This window comes from Perca flavescens, chromosome 11, assembly GCF_004354835.1.
Source record: "Perca flavescens isolate YP-PL-M2 chromosome 11, PFLA_1.0, whole genome shotgun sequence".
NCBI lineage: Eukaryota > Metazoa > Chordata > Actinopteri > Perciformes > Percidae > Perca > Perca flavescens.
Window position 1 is genome coordinate 33,510,848 of NC_041341.1, and position 25,581 is coordinate 33,536,428.

The window sequence follows — 25,581 nt, forward strand, 5'->3', positions numbered from 1 at the left end:
CAAAGCAACCTTAACCGAAAGGATGAATAGTCCAAATCAGCTGTATCATAATATAAACTATATCAACCCAGCAGCAGCACAACTGGAATTAACACAATGGAAGTTTTAGTATTTTGTTTCTGAATAGCAAGAGTCACTCTTCCATAAAGTGTGTAGTTGTCATTCACATTTTACTATACTTAATAAGCAGAAGAAGCTATTTGGTTTGACAATAAGCAGAACAGATGGGCTGTTGACCTTTGACCCCTTCAGTCATTCTGGAAATAAGACAGGGAAAGAAAACCCAACTTCAAAAGTTTGGGCCTAATCAGGTTATAACTTCAGAGGAGTGTGTTGCTGCTTGTAAAAGCTAGTGTTATGTGATACTTTAAATCCTTAAGAAAGAGCAGTTTGGACAGGCCTATAGTAAAGCGATGTAAAAAACATCAACAGCTTTGTTACCTGTATAGGGAACGAAGTGCCAGTGAAAACAGTTCAGGCCGTAAAGCAACTACAAGAAGGAGTTATTTTTCTAGTCAATTCGGTGTTTCAGAAAATCTGGGAGCGATGGTTGCAAAGGAACAATAAATGCTAAGGCTGAGTGACTTGATTTATGACTACAGTATGTGCTCCAAGTGGGTTGCTGCAGAGGTGGTATGGAATTTCATGAGCCAGGCTGTTAGTGGCTGCTTAAAGTACGGAGTGTGCAACAACCAGATGTGCAGTACAGAATGTCATGTTTCTGATGAACTTTCTGGCATCAAATTCTTGTCACAAACCGGCTCAACACACAAAGAGGGGAGACCAAACAGGTTAAAATGCCAATAAAATGTTTATTGTAAAGTAAACAAACTACTATTAACAAAAGAATCAAAACAGGTGTGGAATCAATGACTACGTTTACAAGCTGTCAATTTTCGGGTTATGGTCGGGTTAAGGTCACTATTCGGGTTTCTGAAACATTCGAAATAACCCGTTTACATGAGTGAGCAGAGAGAGTTACTCCTGTATACGTGGAATTTGTAATCAATTGGCAATATCCCGATGTAAACAGCGATGCACGGTTAGCGTCTGAACTTACGGACAACATTAAGACGCAATAACTTTTCGGTCACCTTCTCATAAATCTCACTATCTCGGTACTTTCTGCCGTCAACAAAAGACATTATCTTCATGGTTTTCACCACACTAATAAAGAAACTGGTTTCCTCCTCGCTCCAAAATTGTGGTGCTGTGTCTCGCCATGTTTACCTCTACTTGTTTACTTCCGGTATACTGCGCGCAGGTCATACATACATACATACATACATACATACATACATACATACATACATACATACATACATACATACATACATACATACATACATACATACATACATACATACATACATACATACATACATACATACATACATACATACCTATATTATTATAGTATATAATTATTATTATAACTATTCTGGCGCATACAAGAAGTTCCTCTACTCAAAAGACCAAGATTCCTTGCGAATAGAACATGCGCAGAACACAAATCAATGTTCCTTTTGATGGGGATATGCCGATACGCGTTTACATGACCAAAATTTTGGGTTAGAAAAGGGGGTAACCCAGGTAGCATATTCGAGTTTTTAAAAACCGGAATATGAGCATATTCTGGTTTTTGCCGGTGTTTACATGGCCGTGCGCGACCGGGTTATTGCTAATATTCCGGTTTTGAACGGGTTATTGGCTGCATGTAAACGTAGTGATTGTTATCAGTAGTGTGTGCGGTGTGTGTGTGTGAGTGAAAGATGTGTGGATAAATGACATCTGTAACGAAAGAAATCAAACCAACCCAAACCAAAAAGATGTGTGAGCCTAGGAGAGGGAGAAGGCAGAGACAGAACAATGACACAGGACTTGTACAAATAGTCTTGGTTGAGGCCTACCCAGGTGTCCACCAATTAACTAACAACCCCTCCCATACTGCCAGCTCAGCCAGGAAAGCCAGAGAAGCCAACCGCAGGCAGAAAAGGGAGGGGTCGTAACAGTGTGAATCATTTGTTTTTCCTCTGCTGATTTTCTGCTCATTTGATCAATGGTGTTTCTCTTATAATTGTACAGGCCTGGGAACCCCCCAGAAGTTTCTTTAATGCCAAAAATAACGCCAGATATACATTGTGTTTCCTTTCTACAATGGCGCAGCGCCATGAACTGCAGCGACGCACTATCCTAAGTTCAGCATGTGCTCTGTACCTGTGAAGATCTCACTCTTTAGAGTGTATTGTACACCTTACTATACTGCCTACCTGTGGTGTCGTTACAAGCAAGGCAGCATTAGAGAACTCCTAGTGGCTTCTAATGACAGCATGAGGCTGCTGCTGAGAGCTCCATGGATCTCCAGTGCGCGCCATATGTTTGCCAGTGTCAGGCTACCTACCTGCTCTGCTGTTTTACCTAACCTGATGTATAGATGTACGTGTAGGGTGTCTGAGTCAGAAAATGACTTCATCGCTGTTTTGGCTAAGCCTGTATGCAGTACTGTCAGATTTTCTTCCAGACTGTGGAACCACTGGCCAACACGTCTATGTTAGACAGTGAACATTGTGGAAGGCCTTGTAGCTTTGTATTCTTATGTTTTACATTGTGTGTTTTTTTTTATTGTGATATGCATCCCCCTCTGGGTCTGAAATAAAATTAACTTTTGGATGTACACATGTTCCACCAAAACAAGTTCCTTCCCGAGGCTATTTTGCAGAGGCACCGTTGCTCTGTCCGGTGCTTAGCTTCGCCCAAGTCGATTGTGATTGGTTTAAAGAAATGCCAATAAACCAGAGCACGTTTTTCTCCCATCCCAGAATGCTGTGTGGACTAGCCAGAAGGTCTGGCAATGCGAGTCTATAACGGGACTAACTGTAACCCTCCCAGCCGACCCAACCTGCCAGGGTAAAGAAGTCAACCTATAGGGGAAACACTGAATTCTGCCACAGATGTGTGTACCTTCTGAGCGTCAGTCAGCTGAGGCTGCTCCTCCTCCAGTCTGCAGAGAAGGATGCTTGTTCTGGATGTGGGTCTGGTGGTGGGTATCCTGCTGGGCTTGGCATCCCCCTCTGGGCTCCTCCATGCTGGGATCTCGTCCTCATCAGAGGTTAGGCCGTGGTCACTGATGTTGTCCGTCATCTCGTGCAGCTTCTGTCTCAGTTGCTGCTCCTCTAAGTCCACTTCCTCACGCTGAGGAAGAGGAGACGTGCTGTTTGGGGTCGGAGGAGCCTGGCTGCTCTGTGGGAACACAGCAGAGAATATCCTTTATTCAAACTTTATATTTCGTGTCTTAGCTTGGTTTAAAATGCATTGCTTGGGTGAAAGCAGTGGCACAGCACCTCAGTGGTTTAGCACTACAAAAACATTGTAATTACATTGTTATTTATTATACTGTACTATAATACTATGCTTACTGGCTTCACCCTGCAATACAAGAACAATAAAGCTGCTATATTTAAGCTACGGGTCTTTTTTAAGGATCATCAGCTGGAGAGGATGCTGACTTTTTGACTGGGGTGTATAGTTTTAGCCTCAGTCTATGAGCATGATATCATGTATGTAGCCGTCATGTGCATATTTATGACACTTATCACTTTTATTTCTTGTTTAAAACAAGTCAGCAGAAAACATTAAATGTCATCTGTAGAGAGTTTTACCATTTTTAGGAAAACACACAAAGACAAACCACAGAGTTATCGTTAATTACTGTAGCTAGGTAGCTACAGCTGATAGAATATGTTAGCAACAGTTCACTTCAGCCAATGAAATCGATGGTCATTGGCTAAAACAAAAAAAGTCTGCTTTTGTTTACTTCTGTGTGAATTCAAAGGCTCATTGTTCCAACAATTGCTACGGTTTTGGAATTGGTAAATGTGCCACGGTCATCGCTGTAAACTGCACGTGTGCAGTTTGAGAACAGACGTAGAAACAGCCACTGAGTGGGGCGGTCCTTAGCGAACTGTCAATATCCTTTATGTGACCGAACGTGATAAACTGTTGACTTGTCCAGCTGCATTCTGCACAACGCCATATCACCCCCACCTTGCCACTGGCACACCTGGGATCTGAAACAGGAACTAGCAGGTCTAGAAGACAAATATTTGGATCAGTAGATGGATGCATGTTGTGTGTGTGTGTGTGTGTGTGTGTGTGTGTGTGTGTGTGTGTGTGTGTGTGTGTGTGTGTGAGAACTTTCCGGTTACTATGGACATTAACACAGATGTGTTGCGTGCAGACTCTGCTCTGACAAAACCAGTGGAACATGTGCTATATGCAGATTGATTTAAGCTGTGCTTTGCCACAACAGAGTCTATCTATTATTGTTCTCACTTGAAGCAGGATAGCCACTAATTACCAGACGGGCTTAAATTCGGGGTTGGTTTATGGTTTGCTGTTTTTATGGGTTGACTCATTCTCTGATGATAACTGGTGTGGATTTCAATTTCGACCCAATTAGAAACAGACACCAAACCCAAATGAGACGTGGCTGTTGATGAGTGGAGGATGACTAGGAGCAACTGGGTGTCCTCTTCATCATCAGAATGCTTGAACAATGAGCTGCATAAGGGCCGTTACAGAGTCAACGCGAGCAACGCAAACAAGCAACGCGAGCAACGTGCTCCCTTTCATAGTCTAAACAGCGGACGCAAGTAGGCGCAAGCGTCACGAGCGATGCGTGAAATGCAATACATGTTTGATGAATTTGCTCAGCTAAGTTGATTCAATATTTTTTCACACACACAAGGGAGTTGAAGAGTTAGACTATTGCGTTAACTCCGCTGACCGTCTCTGAACCAACCACTGGACCAGCCAAGGGCTTTTATCATTCAGCAATAGATAGTAACGGGCATTTATTTCAATGAAACTTTTATTATTACTTTAAAAAGACCAGAACCAATAACGATCTAATCTTGCTTACAACTATACAAAGAAATCTCACTGTTCACTCTTCCAAAACGTGGAACCAGCAGGAACAAGTGCAAAGAAATACAAAGTACTGAGCAGACCGTCCCACATCACATGCTTCCCTCGCACGTCTCTACAGCAGGTAAAGCTCCGGCCAAAGCCTCTGCACACGTATGGAAACGTGGCAGCCACTCAGGGGTCATCCCAGTATAGTCAGATAAGAGGAGGCTAAATCCCAATATATCCATGTCAATCCTCACAGACTTTAATTAACATCAGCTGTGTGCGCAACAAAACCGTGTGAATGCATAAGGGTGCTGTCTGAGGAATGGGACAGGACTTTGTGACATCATATGTTGCTCAGGAACATGCATGTCCGTGGCCAGTAAAATGCAAGGTTCATATTTCATGTGTAATTTAAGAAAACTGAATGTTTGATCACTCTATTGTTAGTATGAGTCTTTCTACTTTATGTCATATGTAATGAGACCGGCTGGAAACAAGGGACTAACCACAGTCCCTGTTGCCATGGTTATGTAAACATGTTCTTGCCAACTTTTTTTTATGTTTTTGGTTTAAACTTTCATTATCCTCATGTAATTCCCAAAGCCTCTTTCTGCAACAGCTGGCCTGAGGTTTGATAAATGATGATTGTGATCATTATTTGGCAACTCCAGTGTGATATTTAATGGATTTACCTCGTCGTATGTCGAGGTGACCTTATGCTCCAAGTGGTTGAGGAGGCTCTCAATGGCTGACATGCGTCTGTTCAGGTCAGTGATCTGGGGGAAGACAGGAAGAGTCAGGGAGGCTATAGTCACATCATGAAGACAGGATAGAATGAAGAAAGAGATGTTAGCAAAGAGAAGATGGTAGGATTTCAGAGCCATAAAGAACATTTATGGTAGGCCGATTAAAGCTTTAGTGCGTAACTTTTTGATATTAATGAACGTCTGTTAAATTCAAGCCATTCCTCAAATGAGTTGCTACAAAGCTAATTAAGACTTTCAGCTCCACGCATTTCTCTCTATTTCTCAGTATGGCGGTGTTCAGAAGATTTTGGCGTCCGGATAATGACCTCTTCTGAAGAGTACATGATTTTTTAATCCTCCGTGTCCTCCTTGGCTACTGGCAACTGTTGGTAACTTTAAAAAAAGGTTTTTCATATAAAAAACCTCTGCCTTCTCCTAGTACTCCTAAGGCATAAACAGTCCGAGGAGTCCCTTGACGCAGTGTCAATAAGAGCTTGTGAACTGCAATCAAACTGTCAAATATGAATCAAGATTCTGTCATTGCATTGCCTATTTCTCTCCTCAAATGTTTTCAGCAACATATTTTAGTGTACCGTTTGGCTGTAAAATGAGAAAAATTGCTCCAGATGGTGAGCGTTGCTTGCTTTTGGCTCAACTTCGTCAAAAGCATTTTCCTTTTACAGCCAAACAGTACACTAAAACACATGTCTGAAAACATTTGAGGAGAGAAATAGGCAATGCAATAACAGAATCTTGATTCATATTTGATCAGCGCTGCCTAGTTTGATAGCTTGATCGCTATTCGGGCGTGGTGGAAACTTGAAAATGCCATTAGGAGCACCAGGAGCAGGCAGAGAAAAGTGATTTTTTTCACAGAGTATCTGTCTCATGTGCTACTGTCAGGATATAGTGACAGTTTGAGCAAATATGACAAAAAGTTAATTTCATAAAAAGTTACCTACTGGACCTTTAAGGAACAAGTTACCACAAATGTATTATTAGTTTCTTAACAAGATGTGCAGTACCGTTTAAATGATGCTGTTGAAATCACACTCTTAAGTAACAGAATGTCATATGGTATCAATTTCACTCAGGCTGAACAAATCAAACCACATCATCAGAGTCTGATGGATGAGCCAAATCACCTCATCCCCAAATGGGATTCCACTGTAATTGAGAGCCACAACAGTCCAGATGAAGAGAGAGTAAATCTGGACAAAAATCGACTAAAAGCTATACTAGTGAAATAAAATAAAGGTTGCCTTCGATAATGGGTCAATTGAAAATGCAACAATACTTTTCCCATGGGGTCTCTGGGTACAGGAAGAGTCCTTTTTGAATCAGGAAGTCAAGCAAACAGTCATCAGACAGAAGGCAGGTTTTATTATACATCCACCTATAACCTAATCACAATGATTCATTTGGTAGACCGTACTGGGGGCACCCTGTGTGGACAGCTCTATTGTAGAGGCATAGCTGTTCCAAAAAAAAGGCCTCCTGTGTTGACGTGGCATTGTACGTCAGTCTACTCCTGTAAGTCTTCAGTTGGATTGAGATCTGGACATCAAACCATTCAGTGAGCCCTCGTGCCTTGTAGGGAAGCCTCCACATTTGTTACGTTTCTGGTATGCGTATCCTTTAAAAGGTTCCATGGCATGAAAATTTCCCTTCATGAGTTTTTTTTAACATTAATATGAGTTCCCCCAGCCTGCCTATGGTCCCCCAGTGGTTAGAAATGGTGATAGGTGTAAACAGAGACCTGGGTATCCTGCCCTGCCTTTGAGAAAATGAAAGCTCAGATGGGCCGATCTGGAATCTTCTCCTTATGAGGTCATAAGGAGGAAGGTTACCTCCCCTTTCTCTGCTTTGCCCACCCAGAGAATTTGGCCCACCCATGAGAGAGAGAGAGAGAGAGACATCATGGCTTTCAAACGAGCAAAGTGGCAGTTGGTCAAGACCACACCCCCACCCTCCACCTTGCCCCCACCCTCTCTCCTCCTTAATAGCTACAGACACAGAAATGGCACATCCTAAGTAAAGCTCATTGTGGGACTGGCTCTAGTGGCTGGAATTCTGCACCAAGGCTGAATTTTGGGAAAGCGACTTCAGATACAGTATTAGGGGACCACTAAGGCCTATATAAAAGAGACTTCAGATACAGTATTAGGGGACCACTAAGGCCTATATAAAAGAGACTTCAGATACAGTATTAGGGGACCACTAAGGTCTATATAAAAGAGACTTCAGATACAGTATTAGGGGACCACTAAGGTCTATATAAAAGAGACTTCAGATACAGTATTAGGGGGCCACTAAGATCTATATAAAAGAGACTTCAGATACAGTATTAGGGGACCACTAAGGCCTATATAAAAGAGACTTCAGATACAGTAATAGGGGACCACTAAGGCCTATATAAAAGAGACTTCAGATACAGTATTAGGGGACCACTAAGGTCTATATAAAAGCATCCAAAGAGCACCATGTCATGGGACCTTTAATTTGTCTGTATATTAAACATATAAACATGCCCCACATGTGCCCCGTGCCTTTACAGAGCCTGCACTTCTTGACTCATCCCCATGTCTTGTTCCACAAGGGTAATCAAATTGAATGAGTCACTTGACTTTCAGCCTCGCTCGGCGGCTTGAATGCTTTCCAAATCACAATCAAACGGGTGGTAGGTGACACTCCCATGCAGGATGAGTAACTGGTGTCTGATGAGCTTGGACCTCGCCGCCAAAGACAAATATCACGGCTGTATTTGATGTCTGACAGGCACATGTTTGGGCTGCTTGTTTTCTGCAGCATCCTGATTGTGTCTCCCAGCGTGTTGCCCAGCTGTGAGATGGATTTGCCATGACACCAGATATCAAAGGTGGAAATAAGCACAGGGCCAGGTGGGACTGATAACACCTGCCCTTTTATTTTCATGGCTGCATTCCACCACAGAGCTTTTTTTTTCATATTCCTTATCTTAAATAACTACAAAGAACATCACCATTTGACTCGGATAGTCCGAGCTTTACCTCAATTATTAAACATGAAGTTCCACAGCGGGTCGGGAATCAACTCAGTGCACCCGACTGTTGAGCACACGAGGACCCATGTAGACTCACTGGTTTCTGACAGCAGTAAGAAAAGCAGCCCACTCAAAGTCTGCCAAACTAATGGCAAACAAAGTCTGTTATTTATCTGCTCCCCATAAACAGAACAGCAACAGTTGTCGTGATCCTTTCCAGGGACTGAGTATGCTATCACATAAATAGACACTGATGTAATGTATGTAACTTCTCTCTGATCTAGCAGCTGTCTCCCCCTCATCACTCAACGTGTCAGTCTGATGAACGTGTGTGTGTGTGTGTGTGTGTGTGTGTGTGTGTGTGTGTGTGTGTGTGTGAGAGTTCCAACATGTGCTGCTATAAAGACCTGAAATATCAAAAAGATAGTTGGTTAGCTGTCAGAAATGTGACTCTAAACCACAATTAATTATTGTGAAGATCAAGTTTTCCCTTTCTTATAGCCTAAACAGAGCAAAATTAAGTTTAACATTTTGTTTATGTATCTTACCTTGCCCTTTATAGTCCATTTTAGTGAAACAAAAACCTTCCAATGCTGAATATACTATCTGTAAAAGCAAAAGTCTAGTAAAAAAGAAAAAAAAAAAATCACATAGATAGCCAAGTGAAGCTTTTTTGTTTATTTGACTCCAATGCTGGGGTATTTAAAAATGCCTCAAGACTATTATACACAGTGTGAGTCTCTAACAAATGCTTTTTTACAGACTCACACTGTGACAAGGAAGAAAACTTTTACAACCCATCAAATAAAAGCCATATGGGTTGTATACACATCAGTAAAGTTAAATGATATCAGACAGAATATCTGTGCAGAGATGGGAATTGACTGTGTAAGGAACATTGTGAACTATCAATGTCACATTTCTTACTCCTATGTGTGCATGTGTTATCAGGTGCGGAATAGTTGTGGGTGATACCACAAAACGTGTTTTAAGTGTAATGCCAGGTAGTAATAGTAAGTAATACTGTGTAATACTAGGGGCCAGAATCACTGCTGTTGATACTTTTTATGGCAGCGATGCAGCAGTGCTCGTGCACGCCTGTGTGTGGCAGGGAGAGGTGTTAGATGGAGGAGATGCTACTTTCAAATCTTGCTAGCTTTTCAACATTACCAACCCTTTAAAGGAACACGCCGACTTATTGAGACCTTAGCTTATTCCCCGTATCCCCCAGAGTTAGATAAGTCCATACATACCCTTCTCATCTCTGTGCGTGTCGTAACTGACGCACCCACCGCTAACCTAGCTTAGCACTTCTCACTTATTGGGAGCAGTAGGCTAGTTGGAGCCAGTTACCTCCAGAATCTGTGCTAAGCTAGGCTAACGGTGGGTGCATCAGACAGAGTTACCACACGCACGGAGATGAGAAAAGTATGTATGGACTTATCTAACTCTGGGGGATACGGTGAATAAGCTAAAATCTCATTAAGTCTGCGTGTTCCTTTATTAGTCTACTTCAGGTAACTTCAGGAAAAACAACACTGGATTTGTGTGTCTTGAAGCCATCTGCCAAATCAGTGTAATGTAAATAGGATTTCATGTGATGATTAAAAGATATTGTGAATCCTATTAAAGACCTGTGGTGGAGGGTTGGCTGAGTTCAGGCTCTCCTGGGAGGTGTGGCTGCAGAGGCCCAGATGAGATTGGTAGAGAGGGAAGAGCTGGTGGTGGTCCTCCTCCTCGGAGTCATCGGGGCCAGGCAGATAGCTGCTGCTGCTCGGGGGGCCCCAAGCACTGCCACTGCCACATGACGAGTAGCTGAGCCGGGACATGGAGCGAGATGGAATAGTTTGGTTGTCTGGGTACGCAAGGTCATCTAAAAAGAATACAAGGGTAAATCAGGAAATAAATACAGGAAACAATACTGAGTCCACCATTCTCTTCAGCAGTTAAAGGCTGAACTCAAGCACAGTGTTCGTCGTTTGACTGGTCATGACTGTTTTCCCAAGTTGGCGCCCGCCTGTATACGAGAACGGTACTGTCTTTATAATATATCTTTTTAATAAACTGTCTGTACACTTACAAAGTTCTCAATGCTTGTGTTTACATGTAGGGACCCTCATTATGCTACCGTGGAAGTGTGGTGCTATTTCTAGCCTTGTTAGTGGTATAGAAATAGCGATTTCTTTTTACTTTATCCGTGCCCCGACGACTGGCGTTATAAGCTAATTAGCGGTTTGCGCTAAAACTGGTCACATTAGATTAGCATGAAAACATATCCAGAGAACGGTCGACTCTTTATTATGTTTTAACAACTGTATACTACTATCCCTGTATGGATGTGATATGATTTCTATCTTTGTTGTCTGTCTGGCTCAGGTTAAACTCTTTGTGAAACATGAACAAACACAAACAATGAATGCCACAGAACTTTCTTTTATTATCCAGTTTGACAGTCAGTTATAATGGAAAAAGAACAAATATCTACTTTAACGTAGATTTTCTTTAGGGCTTTATTACGTGGTATCGGATCAGTGCATAAACTCCAGATCGTCCCGATACCAGCATTTTAGGCAGTATCGGAGCCGATACCAATACTGGTATCAGACCATCTCTATTATTAACCCCTAGGTTCATTTTGTGCCAGATTTTTCCTTTAAGAGAAATTTGGCACTTTTTATGTGGATGTCCAATCAGTGTTGATGGTAAATTCCTCCGTGCATGCTATATTGACCATGGACTGTGTAAAATGATGGACGACGTGTCTCCACTTCCTTCCACTGTACAAAAGTGAAGCCAAAATGTCCCAGATACGGATGGAGGAAATACAGTATACCTGCACATTAGCCATGTAGCTCATGAGTGCACACATACCATGGCACCATTAACTGGCTGTACAGCGTTAACAAAGAGACAATATTGTGAGAGTATGTGGTGTGATGGTAATATTGAGTGTTACCATACTAATGTTTATGTAGCACAGGAAATTGTCTTGAAGCTTAGAATAGCGGAGTCTGTTAACCTTAATCAACAGATGTTTGATATTAGCTAGCTATCTAACTAGCTAATTTTGTAAACCAAGTCGCTTACAAAACACATTACTCCCATTTTATCCACTTGACAAAAATGGGAGTAATGTCAGCTAAATAAATAGAAACGTAAAATAGAAACATAAAATACATAGGCCTACAATGAAAAAAAAAAAACATGGCCATATGTCATGTTTAGAGATTTGAGGCGCTGTTTGACCATTTTTTCCAGAGTTATGGTTCTATAGCTAGTTGGCCCTTTTAGCTCTTTGTATTTTCCCTCATTGGCAAGTAAGTTAATATTGTTACTAACACTACAGTATCCTTAACATCTTCCTGTTTTGGCTCTTGTATGCATGTGGTGTACAGTACATGCTGTACATATGCATTTGCTGTTTTCATCCATTTGTTTTCATGTACTTTAGTAAATGTTTGTTGAAACCATTTATGTGCCCTGAGCTACTTTCTCCTTTTTTTACCTTGCTGTGGAACCATTCCCAGGTCCAGAACTTTGCATTGCTCCTCCAAAATCTGGTGAAAAACAGAGGCCATGTCAGCCTCAGCAAGCATCGACTCCCTCTCACCTACATCCATGTCCATGATGTCACAGGAGACTGAGGCCTAGGAATGAGGACGGAGAGTGGTGAGTGCTATTCTGACAAACTGTTTCATTCATTCATTACTGAGGAGCTAATGATGCTAGACACTTAGCATCAGAAAAAGAAGGTGGGTGAAGACATTGGGGTTGTCACAGGGAGAGTTAGAAATATTACCAATAACAAGGGAAATTCCACAAAGTACTGTGGCATCATAAACTCGTTTCAGATTTTAAGAGAACCCCTAAAATTTGTAATTGCATTAGGTAGATTTAGTTACCAGCTACAGTGAAATCATTAATGGCACACATTCTTATTCATACTCTGCAAGCAAAAAAATTAAATTAATTAAATTCAATTAATAATAGACATAATTTAGTTAAACAAAGATAAAGCACAATGTGCTACAATTAAATAATAAGTAGAGCTGGTTCAATCGGTGGCACAGCACTCCTACAATTTTGATAAATGTTATGACCAAATGCATCTATATTTATAAAGTTACAACTGTGGTGACCGACCCCTTCATTTATTGTTTTACTGGCCTTAATTTGGTGTGTCTGTGTTTTGTCACGTTAATCAAGGCCAATAATGCAATAACTTTCCTTTCGCAGTTCATCACATTTATTTTTAGGATATTAACCCTGATGATTGGAAAGTCTATTGCCATTGCGCTCTCTAAAACACAGACATTGTGATTTGTTTCATGCCACTTGAGTCTCTTGACATTTGGTAAAATGGTGTATTGTCAGAGCATTGTGTTAATGAGCTGACATAATGTCTCATTGTCTGTGCAAACACAAGCATGCACATTTGGATACACATTGTGGCCAGATGTGAGAATGAAAAATGACAGTGCTCAACACTAAATAAATATTCTTGACAAACCAGACCAAGTTTGGCAAAGAAAGAAAACAAACAGGCTAAAGAGGAAACAGACAATGGGCCCCTTGTATGAAGACATGCAGATTAGTTTGGCTTGGGTAAAAGCCGTTTTTGGGGTTGTCCTGCTTCTACCTGGTTTGGCTGTCCTCTTGATTCGATGGAGTAGTCACAGCCCAGTTCGAAATCAAAGGGATCAACAGTTAACCGCCTTTTGGCCTTTTTCATCTTTGGAGAGCAGAAAGGGAAACACCACCACCAACAGAGGAGAGAGGTAAGAAAGATGAGTGAAGTGAAAAGGTAAAAGTTTAGACCAGAGGAGAGGAAGGATTCAGAAATCCTCACCACTGCAAAACACTTATCACATTGGGAAAATAAGGCACAATGTAACCAACTTACTAATCATATATTATGGAAAACATTAGCCCCAGTTTGTTTCTCTCAAAATACATACATAGCAATAATACATTTTTCATGCTGAATGACTTATTTCCATGAAACGTATGAGCACATCTCTCTCAACAACTCTTTGCGGAGACTCAGATTTACAGGATTGTCGATTAAATCAATCAATATCTATCTATCTATCTATCTATCTATCTATCTATCTATCTATCCATCCATCTATCTATCTATCTATCTATCTATCCATCCATCCACACACATACCTAACTGCATTCATTTTGAGTCACACTGTACAAATTAAGCATGAACATAAGTCCTTGTCGGCGGCTCCCTTCTCTGTTTTGGATTAGGGAAAAGTGTCACAGCTTGTTTAAAATCTTTTTTTTTAAAACATATGTTGCACACAAAATATTTTTTTATCCAGATGATTAAAAGAGTCTTTCAGACCAGTGTAAAGTGTTGTTAAATAACCTGGGTTGCTGGGAATATATAGATCTTTTTTTTTTGGAGGGGGGGGAGAACAGATGCTTAGCACTGTCACTTAAATGCAATGGTATAACATTAAACCGGCACAAACTAGGCATAGAACCATCTGCTTTGCAATCTGGCCATGTGGCCGAGAAAGACATGGACTTCTTTTAAGACCCAGGTGTTGTTGACAGAGGATCTATTCTGCCCAATATTCATTGACCAAGACACTGAATCCCTACAGGCTCCAAAAAAAAAACCCTGTAGTTGCATTGTAACCTCCCTGAGTGGGTGAAAAATGTCAGGAACATTTCCATACAGAGCTCAAGAGGTGTTTCAAAAGGCAGTACCCTATTTGGGACCGTAGAGGGCACTCTGTCTAAGTGAAAATCAAACAAGGGATGAAGGAATCCCCTGGCCTTCTACTACTTAGTCTTTTTGTAACATCCATCAAAAGTCCAATCATTTCAGATATACATATATATATATAAAAAACAAAACCTTAAATCGGTAGCCACATTGGAAACAAAGACAACGCGTCCGGAGACCCAGCAACATTGTTTTCTTCTCAGCGGCCGCTGCAGTGATTGAAAATAAACAATGCTTAGCTCCTTCATTACACAGAGACGGTGGTATAAACATTACAGTCTTGGGTTTATGAGGAATTCCAGTGGACTCCGTGCCCCTTTTTTTTTTTAACAATCTCAGGACTTAAACCAGAGACTCTTTCAACCCTAGGCCGACTCTTTAATGTGTGCGATTATGTGTGACAGCCTGGTATTTACCCACAATACACCGCTGCCAATGCACTCCACTACTAAAAGTCTACCGTGCCTAACCTTAGTGGACTCAAGCTGTCGAGACGTTCCAGTTGTTCATGACGGCTGGCCTAGATCACACACACCTCTGCTTTTTAACAGAGGAAGCATCAGCAGACATTCGCAAACTGACTTGTTTCAAAAAACATGTGCATGCAAAATGCTGATTTCAACTTGAATTCAGTTGTTCGTTTTGCAGATGAGATATGGTTCCCCTCACTAAAACATATTTCAATTAAGAAACAGGAAACAAATTGACGGAGCTGAAGGGAATCAGGTATTGTTTTGTGGGTGTCCACGCGTCGAGGCGTAGACAAAACACCAGAACTACTAATATTCTGCTCTCTGAGTACAAATTGATATCTGCTTCTTGTTTCACGATGCATATCACTGGAATGCTTTCTGCTGGCCACAAACTCACTAAAACTTAAGTACGTACAAAACAGCTGCAAGATGCCCATTTATTTAATGTTCTCAACAAGCAAAAAAAGATTAGACCGTCCAAACGGAAGCACATGGAAATGAAACCCATGTACTAGTGTAGTGAATAATTAAAAAGTGAGTTGTCGTACCCCCTTGTAGTGTTGTGAATCTGTCGCGTCCATACTGTGCTCCTTGTATCCATTTGCTGATAAAGAAGGCAGACATGAAAAGCTTTTTAGAACAACTGAATGACAATGTACAATAACGTATGTATGATTTCTAAAAAGGAATGCAGTGCACATATAAAATCATCTGGTATTTGTCTAGGGCTCCCTCTTCTTAGTTGGCGAGTCATTTTTTCATGCTTTTCAAGCTGAATGACTTATTTTTGTAGGAACTTATGAACACATCTCTGGCAAACAAGATTAAAGTAGTGCTTTTGCATGATTCTGTGTAGAGGAACTCAGTTTCACAGATCTGTGGATTAAAGCAACTAATCAATAAGTCGACAAACTCACGAGTGTTAGTCGACTAAGGATTTCTTTAATAGGAGGACAGCCTTACATTTCTCTATGCACGTGGATTTGTGAGCCAACCTAAGAGTCGCATCATGCAGACTAAGTCGTCCATCCTGAGTAAAGAATTACACATTTTCAAACGAGGTATGCAACTCTAACAGATGACTTTTGTCTTCATAGCAAGATGCAAACTGTGCGTCGTGCAGCAAATCAAACACTTTTAATGTCCATCTGGCAGATCAGAGCAAATACAGCACAAGATGGCAAAAGCAATTTAAAGTGGAAAGCAGATAAAGTGGAAAGATTATGCAGAAAAACAACATTACAGATTAGGCTCGTGCACATTACATTAGAGACCTGTGAACAGTTTTTCATTTCTAACATGAATCAGACTTACATCACTCAGAAATAATCGGCAGAAAAAATGCACAAATGGAAACAAAACACACTAAAAGCACCATTATTACAACCATTAATACTACCAGAGGCCTCTAATGATAAAATAATAGGAATACTTTCCATGAACAACTATCGTTTTAAACCATGTTGCCTCTCCCTGACTAAAGCTTCCCTGGCTCTGCTCTTCTACTCTTGATATGCCAATGTGAATAAAAGCCAGGCGAGCCCAGACCGCGCCAGCCTACTCTCGCATTGCCAGACCTTCCTTCACAGCGCTGCGGAAGAGGGTCTGGCTAGTCCACACAGCATTCTGGGATGGGAGAAAAACGTGCTCTGGTTTATTGGCATTTCTTTAAACCAATCACAATTGTCTTGGGCGGCGCTAAGCGCCGGACAGAGCCCCGGTGCTGCTGCAAAATAGGAACTTTTGGTGGAACATGTGTACGTTCAAAAGTAGTTTGTTGTGCAACAGAAAACTCAGATTGGATAGATAGTCTAGCTAGCTGTCTGGATTTACCCTGCAGAGATCTGAGGATCAGTTAACCATAGTCCTCACAAATCCACCGGAGGTTAGAATTACAACACAAAGGAAGAGGAAAGTAACGGACATCTGGCCGAAAAGAGTGATCGGTGGAAGTCCCGGCGGCAACAGAGCAATCCCGAAAGTGGAACGCTGTGGATATAGACTAGCGCCAGCCTAACCAGAACCTTTTGGTCTGTTCTCTGTACCTGCTGTATGAGACATTCAAAACTGCAAGGTTTAAATGGATCACTTTAATAGTCTAATGAAAATATTCAATAGTGAGACTACATTTCAAATGACCCTATTTTACAGTATCCTTCAGTTTTTCCATTCTGTTCTGTTTATTAGGTATTTCTTTAGTGAATTAGGCAGCAAACTAGTTATTAAACATTCATGTGATTCCAGAATGGATCTAAAAGGAAGACCACACACACACATGGCTGGATTAAGGCTTGAAGGGGCCCCGTGGAAAAAAATGTGAGGGCTCAAATTGACCCGTTTGTGGTAAGTTGATGAAAGGCAAATGTATCCCGACAGCGAGTCAGATAAGAATCAATGACCCACCTTCAAGTTGAATGCATATTTCCAAACAAATCTGTAATAAACCAAATTGCAACAAAACAACTAACACATGATTTAGGGCCTTCAGTAAGGTAGTCGCTGGCTTTGCTAGTAGTAGGCTATTGGCAGCAGACCGTTGAATGAAAACGTGGATCTGGACACGCCCTAAACGCACCTGTGCCTGGCTCTTCACTTCTCTTCACTTCACTTCACTTGCGCTTAGATCGTTAAAATAGGGCCCATAGTCTTGTTTAAGGGTACTTGGGGTAACAATTGCTGTTAAATCAAGGAAGAGAATGATGAAAAGAGAAAATCAAAAATGTATCTGTCAACAATTTCGGACCTTTTCTTATGATTTAGTTTAGTCTACTCACTGTGGATCTCAGGTACGCTCTGTGTGTCGTACTCACGAGGCTCTGGAAAACAGAAAAGTTGAAAGAAGACAAGACTTAGTTGTGTTCAGTTACATTTGAAATGAAAATGAATGTGGTTAGGTTTGCAATTTTGCCATTCAGTAACTATGATAAATAGCTTAGCAAACTGGGATAATTCAGGTAGTTCTTACTTTCCACATAAAGTTATAATCAGAAGCAGCAGTAGCACCATTAAAACAGAGAAGCCAAATTCAGCCGATGTGCGTATGTGAACAAAGACTCTGTTGTAAGCATCAGAGTTACATCCCCATGTGCACAAAGATACTGTACACAGGATGACACCCTCCGAGCTTTGGGGGCCCAGCGGACCACAGCACAAAGCATACAGTAAAAAGACAGCAAAAGAATGTATGTGTGTGTGTGTGTGTGTGTGTTTGAGCGTACAGTCATGCATGTTGAATTTAATCCATGAATGTCTACATGTGATGAGTCGCAGAGCATGTTGAACATAACACATCTGTTGACATGCATATTACGGCTGTGTATCATAACTACAGCATGCATCCGTGCACACGCAGCAAGCTGGACTCCACGTGAATACACGACAAACAAGAGTTTTGTCCTCCCTCCCTCTTTCTGTCTCTCTCTGCCCCTCTCTGCTTCTGGTTCGGTGGAGCTCTGCAGGACTGAATCCTTCCATTGCAGGCACAGAATGGGAGACATGTGACTGGAGGATCACAAAGCCCGCTGGGCTAAACAGCAAACCAACTCGTTCTGTATGCCGCCCCAAGGGTGACTCGGCATAAGCAGTACCAGGAGTCCCGGCTGTCTCCTCATAATTCATTGATCTCCTGATGCTATGATCTCACTTGGAGACCTGCCGCGTACAATAATGCTTAAAGCTGATATACACAGTGCTTCAAGGGCACTTGCTTTATATGCTCTGGGTTTGGCAAGAGGATATTGGAAATGCTGTGTGAGCAACTTCAAAAAAGTAGCGGAAAGGTTTTGATGAAGCCTCATACCGTCACAGCATCAGACTTTAAACATGAGCAGCAAACATAAACAGGACACTTAACCACATTAGTATGTCTGGAAATAATGTCCCAGCAGAGAGTGTAAATTTCCCACAAGGCTGTGCTTCTAAGCGCACTGGTCAGTTTAGGACAAAAAGCTGACATCGGAGGGCCTGGCCTGAGCTGAGACAGAGTCTGTGACAGCACTCGGCACAGCTGTGAGGAGTCAGAACCGGAAAAAACAGGAAAGATGGAAGAGATTAAATCCCTGTGACAGACTTGGCAGCCTGTTAATGATGGCTTACTATCTGAAAAAGAGAGAGGAAACTTAATTCTTGTGACTCAGTGTCCCAAAAATGAAGGGTCTCAGACAGGTGGCTGACAGAAATACAGCAACATTAAGTCTTAGGGGCCACTAGGAGCTGCCAGAACAGCTTCAAGGCCGCTCAATATAGATTCTCCAAGTGTGTGAAGCAATATCTAGATACATGGGCTACGATACAGGTTAGGGACGCTACATTTTAATATGGAACGATCAGTTTTATTCAATGTTGAAACGATTCGGTGCGATTCAATCAGATACGATTCAATCCGATAGATATAGTTTAATATTCGTTTAATGTAAAAAAAAAAAAAAAAAAAAAAAAATATATATATATATATATATATATATATATATATATATATATATATATATATATATATATATATATATATATATATAAGGGACCATGGAATAGTAAAGCTAGGACATGCTAATAGTATAACTTCAACTTAATTAGCTGGCCCCTTATAACCAAATGAAACAGCCTCCTTGCTGCTGTAATCTTAGAGACAGTAACTCAAACATGGGTCCACGTTACACAGCCATTGTGACCTAATCCTATACATTACGCGAGTACACCAAACCTTGCGGTCAGCACGTTTTTTCTGCAAACCCAAACGAAGGCACTGATTGGCTAATCCTTGCCACCCCCGACCAAAGTGCTTCATCACACAAATGGCGAGAATTTGGTCTCTGTCACACAAAAACACAGAGCCGCCTCTTATCAATGGAATTGCAAGTCAACAGATTCGTAAAGCCAAATCTTGGTCCATTTAGATCGATCCAGGGGTCAGCGTATCGATGTAGTTGTATCTGTGATAATACAACCGGATACCGATTCATATCGGTGAATCTTTACACTCCTAATATGTAGCTACATACCTGTACTTCTGAGACTTTATACTTGGCCCTAACAAGAACAAAACATACTGCAAAACTAAATATGAAAAAACTAAACCTTTCTGAACAACTGAAACTAGCAAACACTCTAAAAACTCAAATCCAAAAGTCAAAACTAAAATAAAAATTATTACTGTGTGTATATGTATATATATATATATTTTTTATTTTAAGTACATAATTCCATATGTGTTCATTCATAGTTTTGATGCCTTCAGTGATAATCTACAATGTGCTTCTTGCATTACCTTGAATAACCTGCATTGCGTTGTTCACTGGAGCTCTTATGAGCTTCACTTAAAGAATTCTTGAACTTGACCCAAGCCACACATGTGATGCAGTAGTCATGGTGATGTTTTACCAATTTTCAGATGCCGGAGTGCGATTCACCAGGCTAATACACATTCTCAATGCAGTTACAGTTCAGCATGCAGCTGTTGAAGACCCTTGAAGCCTTTCATTTATTGGGGATTTCTCATGATAAGCTCAAGCTGACTTCCAGCAATGCTGTGTGACCCAACTCCTGACCTGCAGCACCTCCACAGGGCTTGTAAAGAAATGAGTGCAACAGATGGAAAAAGTGCTCATATTATGCTTTTTGGCTTTTCCCCCCATTCCTTTATTGTGTTATTTATCTTTTTGTGCATGTAATAGGTTTACAAAGTGAAAAAGCCCAAAGTCCACCCCAAAGGGACTTACCATCTCCAACAGAAAACACTGTTCACAAACTGCTCCAAACAGCTCTAGCTCAGTCCAGCCTTTACTTCAGAGACAAACGTGGTCACTTTGTAACACACGTTATAATGCTCACCTAGCTGCTAGCGTAGCACACCCGCATACTCTGCTTCTGACTGGCTAGTAGTCCTTACCTAGGTACTGTCAGGTAACGCCTTCATACTCTGCTTCTGACTGGCTAGTAGTCCTTACCTAGGTAATGTGCATGTGCAATTCCCATCAAAGAAGGAACAGAAGTGTGATGCCTCACTCTGTAGCTAAAACCGAGAGCTCAACACACAGGGTGAAAAGAGGAGCTGCAGCAATGTGCAGTACAACAAATATATGGAGTTTTTTGAAAATTAAACCATGTAAACCTATTCTGATATAACTTCTAAATACAATTATGAACCTGAAAATGAGCATAATACAAGCACTTTAAGTTGCCCCTTCAAAGTAACCTCGACCTGAGACCTGACATTCCACCACATTTGTAACCATTGATTCACATTGCTTCACATTCATACAGACATTCCTACTTGCCAGCTGCCCAGAATAATCTACAGTTTTTGACAGCTGAGCAGCTTCAGTCAGCCAGGGTTAATCTCTCTGCTGAAAGGTGACAGTATCGTGGAGTTAATCATTGACTTACCACGTACCAATTTTCATGGATCAAGGATTAAAAGATTCCAGGCACAATTACTGGTATTAACTTTTCACAGCAGGCATTATGCTGGGAAACCCATTACAAATCCTCACATTTATTTTCTGTACAGAAAACCACCCACGAAGGCATCTTATGTAAAAACTCACCTTCAAGATCATTCTGAGAGCAACTGCGTTCCCCGCTCAACCTCTTGAAGAGCGATCGCATCACCTTGGCACTGCCGAAGCGCTTGAAGCGAGCCCGGACGTTTTCGTGGTACCACTCCAAAGTCCCGATCTTGAGGACCCTGTTCAAGGAAATGGAGGAGACTAAATAGGTACTGATGACTTTATACTCAAATCACCAGTAGTTACAGAAAACCCTTAATGGAATACAAACATTCCAACACCAGGGGCTGAAAATGGCTCTTGTCACACAAAGCAGGAGCAGGACATTATTGAGTGCTACGGTGAGTGCAGATTTAGGCATGAGATGCATAAGTTAGCATGATATTCTCCTGACATTGGCTGAGTTCAGTCAAATGATTTTTCAGTGGTCAGCCACTATAGTACAATGGTTACATATGGAATTGGAAGAGGTTTTTGGAGAGGTTTAAAATAACTAAAATGTTTTAATACAGTAAAATAGGAACTTTTGTTTTAGAAAATACAGGGGAACAAGGCCAAACTGTAGCTGTGCATCTCTTTAATACAGAAGTGCTAAGCCAGTAAACCCCTTAAATTCCATTAGTATAATATGGAAAACGGTTGGTAAAACTCAGTTAAAACACAAACCCTGGTCTCCTGAGTTAAAGTCCTGGGTCTGTTTGACCGATCCACCACCCTTCCATTTAAGTGGAAGTTGACGCTCCTATACTTTGTCACCTCACTTCCTCGTTTGCTCTCACGATAATTACTACGGCCACGAGAGGTCGCCGCCTAATAAGAAACGTAACTGCCGGTCGTAATGCGCTGCTTGCATAATCGACCCATGCGGTTCGTCTGGGTGAGGAAGGGCTGCATATCTGTTTTGCCAGATCTTGTGAGAGTTTTTTTCCTGGGACAGAAACAGGTCTGGAAAACAAAGTTAATTTTCTCCCGATTTGGCCATCTGAAAAATGCCATTTTAGAGAAAATGCTCAGAGAAAAAAATGGGTCCAGTATTTACTTTGGTGACTGTGGGGCAAAAGAATCGGTCATATTATGTGTTCACATTCACTTCTCCTATTGAAATCAAAACACTCAGGACCTTACATTAGTCTTCTAAGGTGTGGGGCGATGGTGAACCCCACTTTACACAGATATACGGAAAGTGACTAAGTTCTGCCGTCTCGTTTCTAAACTGTCTCTGGTCGAAGCCTGACAAGATGAGTTTTCACATGTTCTCACGATATCCGTGAGAATCCAGCTGCCGTAGAAGGTAACAGGGTGCTGGCCTCGCTTTTAAATTACTACAGGTTTCATTTTTCTCATTTCCTACCTGGCCATATGACAGGGATTACACACCCAGCCATGCTCCTTCTTGTTGTAGAGACTGCAGGACTTGCAGATATAGAGCTCGCAGTCCAGACACTGACGCTTGCTGTTGACCAGGAACTTAAACGGCTGGAGACATCGAATACAGTACGACTCAGTCAGGCTGGTCTGGTTACCCAACAACTCTCTCTTGGTGTCTTCTTTCTCAATCTTGGTCTTTAGCTCCCTAACAAAAGACAGAACCAGCTGTTCACTCCATACAGTGAAAGAGATGAGTGTGTTTCTTTTCTTTGTGATTAACAGTTGTAATTTTTTTTAAACAACATACAAACATACAATTTGCAACATGAACACCCCCACCCCGACAAAAATCAAGAAAAGATGACAGTAAATGCAATATTCTGGACCATTCAACAAAATAGTAACAATTAGGCAATAAACCATAAACCAAATAAACCTATGTATAACACCATAAACCCATCATACATGTCTCTCTCCAGCACAAAGCTTCTTAGGAGCCCTCCAGAAAGTTCAGGTACTTTCTCCATTTTCTAGTTTCTAGACATCCAACCTGGTAAACCGTTGACATGACATTTATTTCAAACGTCGCCACCCTAGCCATCTCACAGGCCCACTCCTGGATTGACGGCACCCCTTCATTCTTCCATTCTCTTAAAATAATCTGTCTGGCTATCATTACAACTAGTCTGAGACCAGCTTGAGGAGTGTATTTCTTGAAGAAAAATGACCTGAGTTACAGGTTAATCAATATGAAGAAGCATGAGAAAACAACATTTAAATTAAGGGTTGTAATGGCCACAGCCACACATTTGAATGCTTAAGGTTGCACATGCTCACCCACATCATTACCACATTTGGTTATTTTAATTTGCAGTCACATTATAGTGCAAAAACACAATAATTTGTTTGGTTTAGAATTGCTTAATTAGCACTAACACAATGCACTGTTCTGGCACACACTTTACATTGTTTGTCATGCTGCTAGTAAGTTTAATTTTATTCTTTAATTTTTATTTTATTTTCATTTCTCTTTCTCATTGAGTTACCTGGCTGCGAAGTTCTCTAACTGGTTGAACTAAACATGGGGCAGAGGGTGGAGCCCATGGATGAGAACACCACAACAACAACAAGCCTGGCGTAATGCAGAGGCCCCAGCCTTGGACCATACCAAGACATCTGACAGCAGGGGGGCCCGATTAGCTATTGTTAGCAATACCAGTTTATAACGCATTACACCGTTTTTTGTGCATACAAACAGCGTAACAACATGTCCACAGATAGAAGTTGAACATGCCTGTGTGACCGACCGATTTAGTGACACAAATAAGACAGAAGTGCTTATAACTTTATGTTACTGCAGCTTTCACAACTGTTGATACAGGAAGCAGCCATGTTGGATTTTGAACTCTGGCTACTGCGAGGTTGTCCGAGTTCCGAGCTCGGAAATCTGAGGTCAGGGAGCGCGTTTCAGACTTTGACCTCGGAAAATCCGAGTTCCGAGGTAAATAGAATGCGGCATAATTCCATTTACCTCGGAACTCGGAAGCCGGGAATGACATTAGCCATTGTTAGCAATACCAGTAGCAAACAATGCATTATGCTGTTTTTTGTGCATACAAACACCGTAGTCTGTCCACAGATAGAAATTGGACAGCACTGGGTGTACGACTGATTTAGTGAGACACAAATATGACAGAAGAGCTAATTGTTGTTGTTAATTGTCTAAACTATTGATGCACGGGGCATTCATGTTGGATTTTGAGCTGGGGGTATTCTGAGGTCGTCAGGGGGCGTTTCCGACTTTGACCTCGGAAACATTTTGGTTTTGTTGGCCTTATTTTCGAGGAGAGTTATGTTTCGTTGACCTCTTTTAATGGCCCTATAACTCTTAAGCCTTCATTTGTTTTGTTGAAGCTTTGTTTTGCGAAAATAAATCCAAGTTTGGAACTTTAAACCTGTGTTTATTGACTCGATTATCAGCCATAATGTCTAAACTCGGATGGTTTAGACATTATGGCTGATAATCAAAACCCTTGGAAAATGAATGGGATTTTTACTTCCAGAACCACACTGTTGAGCTCTGTACTGTACCTTGTTGCAATTACATGACTTCTGGTATGCTCGGCAGGTTAAAACAAACACTGATAACCGTTTGCAAATGGCCTTTGAACAAGGTCTGTATTTGACATTAAAGCAGGGTTAATTACTGCAGTTATACTGCTAACTAATATCTGGTATACTGTATAGTTGTACAGTGAATTGTACCTCCAATTTGGCTGCAGAAATAAGCACTACATTTTTTGAATGGACATTTTGGGAAAAGAAATTGTTTTGCAAAATTGTATTTCAAGTTGGGACTGGCTTGAAACGAGGTTTGCACACTGTTCATGGTTAAACTCAGCCACATTTGGTATCGTCATGCCTGCACGAAGACCAAAACCAAAACTTGAGGTTACTTTATCTGGCAACCAGCACTATAACTGAAGAGGCCACACAGAAATACTGAGCAGATGGGTAAACTGCCGTTTGCCAAGAAATAGTACCACGCACCTCCTCCTAAAACGGAAATTTTGACATTTATGTTTAGGTTTGTGCACATTAATAAGACGGATTCAGTATGTGTATTTTTCAACTTTGGCTGGAGCCAGGCTAGCTGTTTCCCCCTGACTCAAGTATTTATGCTAAGCTACCCATATCCTACACTGCTCATCTCACTCTCAGAAACAAAGCCAACAGGCACATTTCCCCAAAATGTTTAACTAGTAACTGTTGAGCTGAATACATTTGAAGGTACATTTCAAACTTAGTA

The 25,581-nt window shown here is 41.2% G+C and overlaps 1 protein-coding gene across 11 annotated transcripts in view; it reads right to left on the minus strand.

Annotated features, from left to right (window-relative positions):
• The window catches only part of mlphb (melanophilin b), a 52,262-nt gene that overhangs the window by 6,754 nt on the left and 19,927 nt on the right, over nt 1–25,581 (minus strand). For 9 of the 11 annotated variants that reach the window (XM_028592192.1, XM_028592190.1, XM_028592193.1 and 6 more), the window contains 9 exons: nt 22,756–22,977; nt 21,444–21,583; nt 17,676–17,717; nt 15,450–15,505; nt 13,322–13,414; nt 12,188–12,329; nt 10,317–10,555; nt 5,607–5,690; nt 2,962–3,240 (listed from right to left, as the gene is read on the minus strand). In XM_028592192.1, the coding sequence (XP_028447993.1) occupies nt 2,962–3,240; nt 5,607–5,690; nt 10,317–10,555; nt 12,188–12,329; nt 13,322–13,414; nt 15,450–15,505; nt 17,676–17,717; nt 21,444–21,583; nt 22,756–22,977 (1,297 nt within the window). The remainder of the gene's footprint in view (nt 1–2,961; nt 3,241–5,606; nt 5,691–10,316; nt 10,556–12,187; nt 12,330–13,321; nt 13,415–15,449; nt 15,506–17,675; nt 17,718–21,443; nt 21,584–22,755; nt 22,978–25,581) is intronic. The other 2 variants (XM_028592195.1, XM_028592194.1) reach the window with 2 other exon arrangements.